Source organism: Trachurus trachurus (genome assembly GCF_905171665.1).
Source record: "Trachurus trachurus genome assembly, chromosome: 17".
In the NCBI taxonomy this organism is placed as follows: Eukaryota; Metazoa; Chordata; class Actinopteri; order Carangiformes; family Carangidae; genus Trachurus; species Trachurus trachurus.
This window is the reverse complement of record NC_139900.1, coordinates 34,281,627-34,292,374: the sequence shown is the minus strand read 5'-3', so window position 1 is coordinate 34,292,374 and position 10,748 is coordinate 34,281,627. Positions and strand designations below refer to the sequence as shown.

At 42.4% G+C, this 10,748-nt stretch overlaps 1 protein-coding gene across 1 annotated transcript; it reads left to right on the top strand.

Annotated features, from left to right (window-relative positions):
- Positions 1–518: 518 nt before the first annotated feature.
- On the top strand, positions 519–9,712 carry nmnat3 (nicotinamide nucleotide adenylyltransferase 3). Its single transcript, XM_083990933.1, has 5 exons — positions 519–593; positions 2,060–2,205; positions 4,561–4,744; positions 6,831–6,916; positions 8,651–9,712. The coding sequence occupies exons 2-5, from the start codon at positions 2,094–2,096 to the stop codon at positions 9,064–9,066; spliced, it is 798 nt and encodes a 265-aa protein (XP_083847059.1). The 5' UTR covers positions 519–593; positions 2,060–2,093; the 3' UTR covers positions 9,067–9,712.
- The last annotated feature ends 1,036 nt before the right edge of the window (positions 9,713–10,748 follow it).

Here is a 10,748-nt window from a genome sequence, read left to right as displayed (position 1 = left end):
TCATTTTAAAGTTATTCTTTTTCCTGTGCAACAAAGCATATAGTCATCGGAAAAGCCATTTGCTATACAGTCATTTGGAAATCAGTTGCCGGCTGCACTACAGACAGTCAATTAGTGTTCGACAAAGCTTCTCCTTTTCATCTGACAAGCAGTTAACAACAATGGAATGAAAGGTCACGCGGAGCATGTAGGTGTGTGAAGGTAGATCACTGTAAAGGTCAACTTATGACTATAGCAGCAGGTTTCTTCTGTTCTGGGAAGACATTAGCTATCCCCCTATTAAAGAATGTATTTTGAGCTTATTGGAATATTTTATACAGGTGTCACACATAGCTAATAGCAAGGATGTGCATCATCACCTCCTCTCTGTGTCACTATTAATATTTCTATAGTATCAGCAGGTTGTACAGTGTAATTCAGTACCATGGAGAGCTCCATCGCTTGAGTCACACTCCTCTTCCTCCATCGGGGGTCGCTCTTCTCTTCAGCCAGAGCACAGCAGCCTCTCACCGCGGAACCATCGACCTGCAGCTCCGTAGATCCACGGAGCGGAGATAGTGTGACACCACTGACCTATCAGCAGCAATGCGACGGTAATAATAACAATTATGTTTTTGTTTGTTTTTTGTTTTTTTACCTCGAATCGTCACGTGTCTCATAACATGAACGTGTGAATGTAGCTACCACATCTCAACTTCATCTAAACAGCACGTGTATGTTGTAGTTGTATTAGCCACGCTAAGCTAATTCATGTTAGCTGCTTGCTCGTTGTCAAGTGTTCAGTGTTAACTTAACATGAATGGATGAATGGCGTCCTCTGCTCTGACTGGTAATGAACTGTAACAGCTGATAGAAACCGTAGCAACAGTAATGTCAAATAGCGTGAGGCCAACGTGTGGGCTTCAAGCTAAAGAAAGAGTGATAACATTCATGCACTTGTCACTACACAAGTTTGCACCAACAAACACGCTGGTCTTGATTTAAAGAGATATGAACACACGGAGGCAGCACTGCGTCCATTATTGTCCAAACATAGAAGCCTGTGGGCTCTTCTTGTCAATGCAATTTTGTTTATTATTGTCTGCATTATCTGAATAAATCAAATACAAACACTGTAAAATCCAACAGGAATCCCGATCAGATGCAGCAGCTACATGTAATAGACAAGACACTGTCACGTAGGATGAGTTGCATGGTTCGTCACTTGCAAAGATCAAAAGAGATGTGTCTGTCTGTCTGTCTGTGTGAAACGTGGCTTTGCAGCCCAGCTCTGTGGTGCAGACCCTCCACACTCAGGAGACAGGAAGCCCTGGAGAGGGGGCCGCCGGCCTGCTCCTTCCTTCTCCCCTTCCTCATGTGCTGAGCAGCTGCTCCTCCATCTGCTTCCAGCTTGAGTTGGTGTTGTGGTTGGTGTTGCTTGCCTCCTGTTGCCACGAGTGATGATGGATGCTCGCCAGAGAAAGCGGCTTCCTGAGCTGATTTTTGAAGTGTTATCTGAAGGTCCCTCAGTTGCACTGTCCTTCACAGCAAGAAGGCAAACAGCATGAAAACAGAATGAAAACATATTTGATGGTTACTTGGTGAAAACATGTCAGGAGGCTGTTATGTAAATATTTTTACTTGCAGGGAACTGAAAGCTAACCAACAGTTTATTTGATTTATTTCTAATGTTGACTGGATACCTGCCAGCGCGGCTGGTTGAGTCAGCTTTCTGTTTAATAAATGTGTACCATCGGCTGAACTGTGGCTGGTGTTAATTTCCCTCCAGGCTCCTTATAAACACACACGTAAATAATCGTTCTCTAGTGTCTAACTCAGGAAAATGCCACCACATTTTTTCTTGACAATGGTAAGTACATTGGATGTCTTTGGAGATAAATGGACAGCAAATGGAGGCACCATGGGTTTACCTCTCACTAGAGCCACCTATACAGATACTCATATATTGTAAGATGCTTTGGGATACAAACCTCCACCAAAAGACGAATGGGTTATTGAGGGTTGTTTATCGTCAGTATTTCCACTGTGTTAATAACACTTCCTTCTGCTTTCCTTCAAGGTTCTTTGACCATGGTGTGAGAGGATAAACCAAAATGGCCAACCGCTGTGTTCCACTAGTCTTATTAGCCTGCGGTTCCTTTAATCCCATCACTAACCAGCACATGAGGCTGTTTGAGCTGGCCAGAGACCACTTGCACAGCACAGGTCAGATTTGAACATCCCAAATGCTGTATGTATTTAGGATGAAAAAAAAAAACCATGACATTGTCATTTTGAAAAATTATGTATGTGACAAATTAAAGGTGTACAGAAATGGCCGTTTGTCCTGTTTGTCGCGCCGAGTTGTCACAAGCTGCAACACGAGTTTACCCGAGTAAGGAAAACGAATTTGATTGGTCGTTATCGAGCGGGCGGGATATTCAAAGCTTGGGGCGAGCCCGAGCTCCGTGTGTGTGTGCGTGTCTCAGACATTTGAATGACGGATTACGGATCCAATATCAGTGGCTGATGAATCGTGAGCAGGCTGACGTATAATCCGTGCACCTGCATTATCCAATGTGAAAAAAAAATACACACTTTCATCCCGGATTTACGCAAAAATAGAATTTTGCACAAAGTTTGGGCTACATCGTCTGAAAGATGAGTTATTACATTAATTTTATGATCCAGAGTGGGCTTAAATTCAATTTTCTTTTCTGTACACCTTTAAAGGGAAAAAACAACAAAAGATATTGGGATACCCTCTGCCACCAGAACAGCTTCACTTCACCTTGGCATTGCTTCTCTAAAAGCTACAGGAGGGATGAAGACCATTCCTCCGAAACACATCCCCTCATTTAATGTTTTACAGTATGATGATAGAGGAGAGTGTATAACATACTGATATAAAATTTCCCATTGGGTTCACTATGAATCCCATTCCCACGGCATATGATTCAGTAAGTTATGGTCATTTTCATCCTTTTCAAACTCAGTGTCTGATAAATGGGAGCATTGTCCCCGTCTAGAGACCACTCCCATCAGAATAGAAATGTTATAAGAGTGAGACATCATCCCAAACTAGCAAAATGGTTATCAAGCCCCAAACCGTATCTCCTGATGTCGTTTTCCATAGATCTAAATGCAGATGAAGCTGTAGTCACTGTTCCTATGGAAACACCTGTCTTTTGAGCAGTCTTTGTGATGACTGAAGCTTTGCCATCAATGCCCCAGCCATGAACCCTCTTTCAAAGTCACTCACATCTTTTTCTCCTGCCATGATGACAAAGAAATTAGAATCATCTGGGTCTGCTCAGCATTTTTACACATGATGCTGCAGAGAATGACTTGGAGTAAACTGCTTAATTGTACCATGCATTGCAGCTGTGGAAGCATCTGCATTCAGTAGGACTTGCCACACATTTATTTAGGTTTTTCCCTTAATTTGTCACCTGTATGTGAATCTCAGGGTGAAAGCAGCTCCTGTAAAAGATCATAGATGCATGCAGTTGTCTCTAGGATTCTTGGAAATCAATGAGAGTTAATGTTGGAATTTGTTTACACAAAGCACAACATGAAGTAAATGCTAACGTTTTCCTTATTGTTTATTTACAAGACGATAAGAGAACTCAACCTGTTGTGGAGATGTTCTGCCCCCTAGTGGTCAAAATAGTGATCATTGCAGCTTTAATCACTCCACATTCGTGTGATGTATATAACACAAAAGCATTACATAAAAAGCAAACTTTCATTTTATCGAGTATAAACAAAAATACATAGTGATAATAACCACATCCTTGGTGTTCCTTGAATAAAAAGGCTCAGTCACTCCAGGCTTAGTGTGTCCTCATATGATCCTCCACACAGTCCCATGTAACACCCGTGTCAGTCTCCTTACATAAACCCTACATCCTGATCTACGTCCTGAAGCTGCTCTGAATGAGTGCACTGACCAGGTCACATGGTCATAACGACATCATTTTATCTCAAGGAGTTATGCTGGTCCTGAGTCAGCTCTCACACTCTAAGATGCTTTATGAGTCGATGCAGCATTTCTGTGAGCAGGACCATAAATAATGCTCTTACAGATTCCCTTTGACCCCTTACCTATAAGACATCAGCTGACCTGTTTGAGGGTGATCATTAGAAATAAGTGTAAGCTGCACACAGGAGCTGTTTTCATTTTCCTCTTGCTGAAAGTTTGGGCTGCAGTTGTAAAGACAACAGTTAGGAGTGTTTTTGTAAATGCTTAAATGAGCACAGTTAGCTTTTGCTTCTGTCATATCAAGAATTGTTGTCTAACTCTTTGCTTCAAGCAGTTTCCAACTCCTTAAAACCAATTACACAGTATAGACTGTAAGAAATGATAAAGTTTGATACATAAAGTCACAATCAGGCGGGTTCATCGCCTTGTGTAATGAAGATCGCTCATAGCCTTTGTCCGCAAATGCGAAAATCTGAAAAAGCAGCAATAATATTAATCAGCACATTTGAGAGATAATTCTATCTGCTGATTTATATTCCATTTCTGTATCGGCTGTCGTGACCCAGAAAAACTATATTAATCTTCTCTCCCTTCAGGCCAGTACCAGGTGGTGGGTGGCATCGTGTCTCCAGTTAGCGACGGCTATGGAAAGCAAGGCCTGGTACTGGCTAAGCACCGCACTGCTATGGCAAAACTGGCACTCCAGAGCTCCAACTGGGTCAGGGTTGATGAATGGGAGAGCCAGCAGCCAGACTGGACGGAGACGGTGGCCACTATGAGGTATAAAAGATGTTTATTGCCACACTGAAGTTCAAATTGCGCTGTTGCGTTTAAAGAGGAACGGTCCCAGGGGTCGGAGGAGGCCGGCATTCGCTCTCTTCTTCACTGTCACCTGTTGTTAAAGCATCTCACTGATTGTTACAACCTCCATTACACAAGTAGCTGCAGTCAGATATTCCCTTTCCCTTCACTGCATAACTCAGTCCACTTCAGTGGTTAATCTCACCACAAACCTGTTACTTTGGGTGAGCAAATATTGTGAGGCTACATTTAGCCAAACTATTGGCTAAACTGCTGCCCCTTTTCTTCAACTCTCATTTCTGAATTGACTCATTTAAAGCAGAAGTAAGCGATCCGGTCGTTTTCACTAATGCTGCGTTCCATGCAGGCTTTTGAAATCGTAAATTACAGCTTCAAGTCACAACTTAAGACTTTGTAGCGTTCCAGGCAACCCACTCATGTTTTTCCGACCTGTTTTACCTGTGAAAGTCACTATAACGGCCACTCGTAACTTCTGACCCGTGAACTCGTACCAGATCAAACTGATACAACTTCACAGGTTGGAAAAACAGGAGTTACGAGTTTCCTTGAACGCACCATAACAGTCCTCGTCGCTACGTCACCACATTCACGGCGTCCCTCGGCTGCACACACAGCCCTGCATGCCGTTCTCTCTCCTCATTGGATAAAAACTGTAGGATACGATAAATGTTTTCTCCTCGACTCAGAGCAGAGCAGAGTGACTGACAGACCCGTGTTTCAGACCAAACACTCTATGTAAGTGATTGCTGTCGGAAGATATAACTATTTAAGACTTATATTAACACAAATATATCACTTACTTCTGCTTTAAGCTCCCTCACATTACTGTATTTGCAGCATGACATGGAAGATCTTTACAGCGAATAAAGAAAAACGTCTATCATGACAAGGTCGAACATATTCAGTACAAGTTTATAGCACTGAGTAGCTCCTGTACATTTCCATTAGCCTCCACTGTCTCCTGTTGGATCTCCCTTCATCCGTGACAGGCTGTGAGATAAAAATTAATATTTAGTCTTTTCTGACACGCCCTACTTTTTACCACAGCACCAGCAGAGTTCAGGTTGATGTGCACTCCTTTGCTGCTTCTCTGTCAGCCACTGTTGATGCCAACTTCAACTGTTTATGTAACAGAGTGTTTGCCTAAATTACAGGTTATAGTCTCCTGAGGCCCCCAGACTAGACTGGACTTGCAGCAGGTCTGGGTTTTTCATGGGGTGAAATCAGAGGCACGGGCTGTTAAATTCATGGGCCAAGTGGGACCAGTGTAGCTGCAAAAAAAGCTGTCTGGGACATGAATATGGGTGAAGAGAGGCAGGCAGTGGTGCTGCATTCGCAATGAGAAGATGTGAATAAAGGATTTTTGGTGGTTATTGAGCAGATGTCACGAAAGGGAATTAATCATCTGATGATAAAAATGTACCTTGCACTATATTACACACACATACTGCGCGTTTGAGTTCAGTAAGTTGCATTTATTTATAGGCACACATTGACATTTGGGCTCATTTTTAGAAGTGTTTCTCCCATTTCACTCCCCCCACCCCCTCCTCATTTCTCATAAATCCCCTTCTTAGTGACCCTCCCCTCACTTGGTCGTCTCTAAGCTGTGTTTGCGCAACAGGGGTGCAGATCAAGGCATGAAGTGGCCTGTTGTCCCAGGACTATGACCAGGCCCACGTCACACGTCATCTCGCTCCCAAACACGCACACACGCACGAACGCGCACACACGCAAATGTTCTAGAACAACTTTTAAGAAGCTTTACTTGAAAACAGTGAAGTTTTTCATTCATCTTCTTTAAAGGTTCCTCTGTGACTCTTTCTTTCTTATTCACTTCAGGTTAATAAAACATTATTGGCATGGTTACACTAAAAAAATCATGTTGCATAAAAAGAGAATGTGAAATAACAAATGAATACACATAAAAGCAATGATACACTGCACATGGAATGATACAACATAGAACAAAAATTCTGTGTGTTGGCGGATAAGATTAAAGAAATAAATTCTCAGTCTGTCTTTCTCTCTGGTTCTCGGGCAGGTATCACTATGGGCGTATTCTAACGGAGTATGAGCAAAGCACAGGAATGCACAACAGCTCCAGCGATAACACCACCTCCCTCTCAAGTAAGAACCTTTAATTGCTTGGAGCCACTTTCTATTTTTACACATTTTAGATTAGTTTTTCATTTATTTGAACTGGCTGTTAATTCCTCTCTTTTTTAGAGATGCAGTGCTGGTTGGTTGGTTGGTTGGTTTGTTGGTTTGTTGGTTGGTTGGTTGGTTGGTTGGTTGGTTGGTTGGTTGGTTGGTGCATAGTTCATCACTTTGCACCAGACTGAAATATCTAAACATCTGTTGGGCATAACATATTGTTCATGCATCCAAGTTTCATTAAATATGAATCACAGTGCCCTTGGTGATCTCCTCACTTTTTATCTAGCACCACCAGTAGGTCAACATTTTGACTTAGTCAGCACTTTGGCATATGATCAAATACAAACTCCCATCAGCCTCAGCTGTGCCATGTGTTAAGCACTAATTAGCAAATGCTAGCAGGCTAAACTTAGATTGTGTACATGGCAAATATAGCACCTACTAAACGGCAGCACGTTTACATTGTCATTGTGAGCTTGTTAGCATGTTGACATTAGTGCATTAAAGAACCTAAGAACGGCCTCAAACACCCACTAGCATGGTTGACATTAGCGTCTGTATAATAACAATGTTCTGCCAATGCACAGCACACGGTGCTTGATAAAAGTTTTTTTTTTTTCCAGCTGATTACTTGTATCACACGTCCTCTGACAGAGGTAGAGCTAAGGATTTGCATCAATCCCACATAATGTGGCTGTGCTTAACACATGCAAAGCAGGAGCCTAACGGTGCACCGTGGCTCTGACCAACAGTGGTTAATACTTCTAATACTTTTAAGACTGTGTGTGTGCGCGAGCAAGTTTATGAGATGGTTGTATAACTGGAAGCTATCCAGTCAGTATTCAGGAACATTTTCATGGATTATCTTTGATTTATCAAAATCATTTACAGGGATATCTGTTTGGGCCCTGTTTTTACCCAAGCCTGCAAAAACACGACATGAAAAATAGAACTATGTGCAGGAATAGCCCTGAGATCTCATCAGAGAGAAGCAAATAAAATATGTATTATGTTTGCAAAGATTGACATTCTTGCGGGAAAAAAAAGGTTTTCTTGCTATTTTGGTTGCCTTTATAGCTCATTTTTGCAGAGTTTACTAAACACAAGTTCACAGAGTTCAGTTTGAGGTTTTATGGAAAGAATAATTTCTGTTGTTCTGATTATCCTTGGTACCCAGCACCATGAAAATCTAAGTTGTGTGATTTGTGGACCCAGTAAAACAGTTTTAAGTTCTGTTCTGTAAATTACAAAGACTGCAGGTGTTGAATATTGCTCTTCGTGTCAGTGCTCTTTGAGGAGACACTTCAGTCACATTGTACTGGATTCCCCTTTTTTTTTAGCTTGATTACAGACCAGCCAGTTGGCAAAGGCTAACTGGATTATTTCAGCCTTTTCAAAATGAGCACCACTTGAGGATTATGTCACTGCCATCATAACTGCTCAGAGTGAAAACAGAATATGGAGTGAAAACCTTATGAGGCAAAACAAAGGATTCAAGGGTCTGAGTTACGGCTTGTTCTCTGTTAGTTTGATAAAGCATTATTTATATCAACAGGCATCAAACTCTTATAAAGGAGAATGAATCATAGATGTGTTTTATATTCAGACTCTGGCCTCTGAATGCATGACAAACCTCTAAATGTAGGAGTGTGGAGTTTTTGACTCCCTCCTCTCCTCAGTATCACATTGTGCCTCTCCCCTCAGGGCCCCCTCCCCAGCTGAAGCTCCTGTGTGGAGCTGATTTCCTTGACACGTTCAAGATCCCAGGCTTGTGGCAGGATGAGCACGTGGAGGAGGTGGTCGGGCGCTTCGGCCTCGTCTGCGTCAGTCGGGGCAGCCTGGAGCCGGAGCGGGCCGTGCACGCGTCGGACACGCTCTCCCGCCACCGACAGAACATTTTCCTGGTCAGGGAATGGGTGAGGAACGAGACGAGCGCCACGGAGGTGCGGCGGGCTCTGAGACGGGGTCTGAGCGTGAAATACCTGATCCCAGACTCCGTGATAGAATATATTCACCAGCACAACCTCTACACAGAAGACAGCGAGAGAAGAAATAAGGGCCAGTTGCTGCGGCCTCTGACCAAGCAGGCGCAGCAGCCAGTGAACAGTCTGGATGACTGACTGAGCTCAACAGTGGGGATTCCTCAAAAGAGTGAATTCACTCACAGATCAGCGCTCCTCGCTCTGTTTGCTCGGCCTTCAGAGCGGAAGAGGTCTGCGCAGCCCTACAGATGTCCGCAAAGACACACATTTGGCCTCAAAGTGTTTTCCAGGCATCACTCGTTTTCGGTGGGGAACATCGACACAGTGTTGTGCTTGTCTTGTGATTCATACACATCAAGTGTTGCAAACACGAGCCCCATGTTTGCTCCACTGTGAGACTGTTTTCTATTCTTTGTAGTTTTTCATTGCACCATCACTGCAGTTGGTTTGACTTAAGTAAATCATATATATCTATATTAAGTATTTCTGTCTGACTTGTTTCTTTTCTCTTGTTGTTGCTGTTTAAATATATATAACATTATAAACCAGGCGTAACAAGGTCATAAGTCAAAGTCCCTCTAACTGCTCACCATAAATCCTACTTAGAAAGAAAGCTTTTAAAATTACCAACCCACACTGCCAAGGTTGGTTTATTGACATCATTATTGTATTTATAAAAGTTAAACACATGAAACTTTCTGGAATGAAAGAGATTTCCATTGTTAACGCTTACAGTTCAACGAGCTTTAGAGACCGACTGGCAAGGTCTCACATTAAGATAGAAAAAGAAGTAGAAACTGAACAGCGTGAACAAATAAAATCGATTGAAATATCAGACAAGGTCAAATAATATTCTCATAAAAGACAAGACATGCCACAAAAAAATCTTATCTTCAATATATCTAAAGATCCAAATACCAATGAAGGTGGTCACCGCCGTGTATGTTTTGAGTTTTCTGTGCACTAGGATGCCACCATGTGTAACTTTTAAATTGTTAAGTATAAACTTTATCCTGTTATGGATTTCTTCTCGTGTGAAGATCATTGAGGGTGTCTTTGCGATGCAGCAGCATCCCAACAGCCATTCACTGCGGATCTATTCAGTTTCCCCATTATCATCCACACACTGTGTGTCTGCAGGCTGGTATTTTTTTCCACCAAAGGATTTAAAGTAATCCTGACAGTTGCTCAGCTACAGGAGGTGTTTTCTCACTGAGGCCAATGGCTGAAAGCACCACTGTGCCACTGATACTGACTGGCATCCTTGGAAAGATGTGTATGTGTGTGTGTGTGTGTCTTTGTTTGTGTTCCAGCCAGTAAAGGATTGAGACGGTGGGTTGGCTGCAGCTGGCCCAAAAAAGAGAGATTATCAAATTAATTGAGTTATTTAGGCGAGACAAAAGATGTGACAGACCTATTGTGGTGCGTTTAATTATTACTGTTGGATAATTAAGACCAGGTAATTTAGCTTTTCCTTTGTACAGTGCGTGCTGTCCACACCGTTCTGCCAAACGACAGGCCGATCAATGATTTAACTGATCTCTGTGTGAGTTTACTCCATTATTCTGATTGATGGCTCTATAATCCTGATCTAAACATGATTAAAGCGGGCATCATCTTATACAACAGAACCAGGCCAAATCTCCCACACGTGGAATAACACACAAGTGAGTCTGTGTCACTAAATACAGGAAGTGTATTCATTCTATTATAATCCTACAAAGGCAGAGTAAGCATTCTCCAACATAAAGCACGCAAGTGTATTCTATATTATGTATGCATGTTTGCAGCATGCATGCAGGGAGAGCGTGTTGGGGATT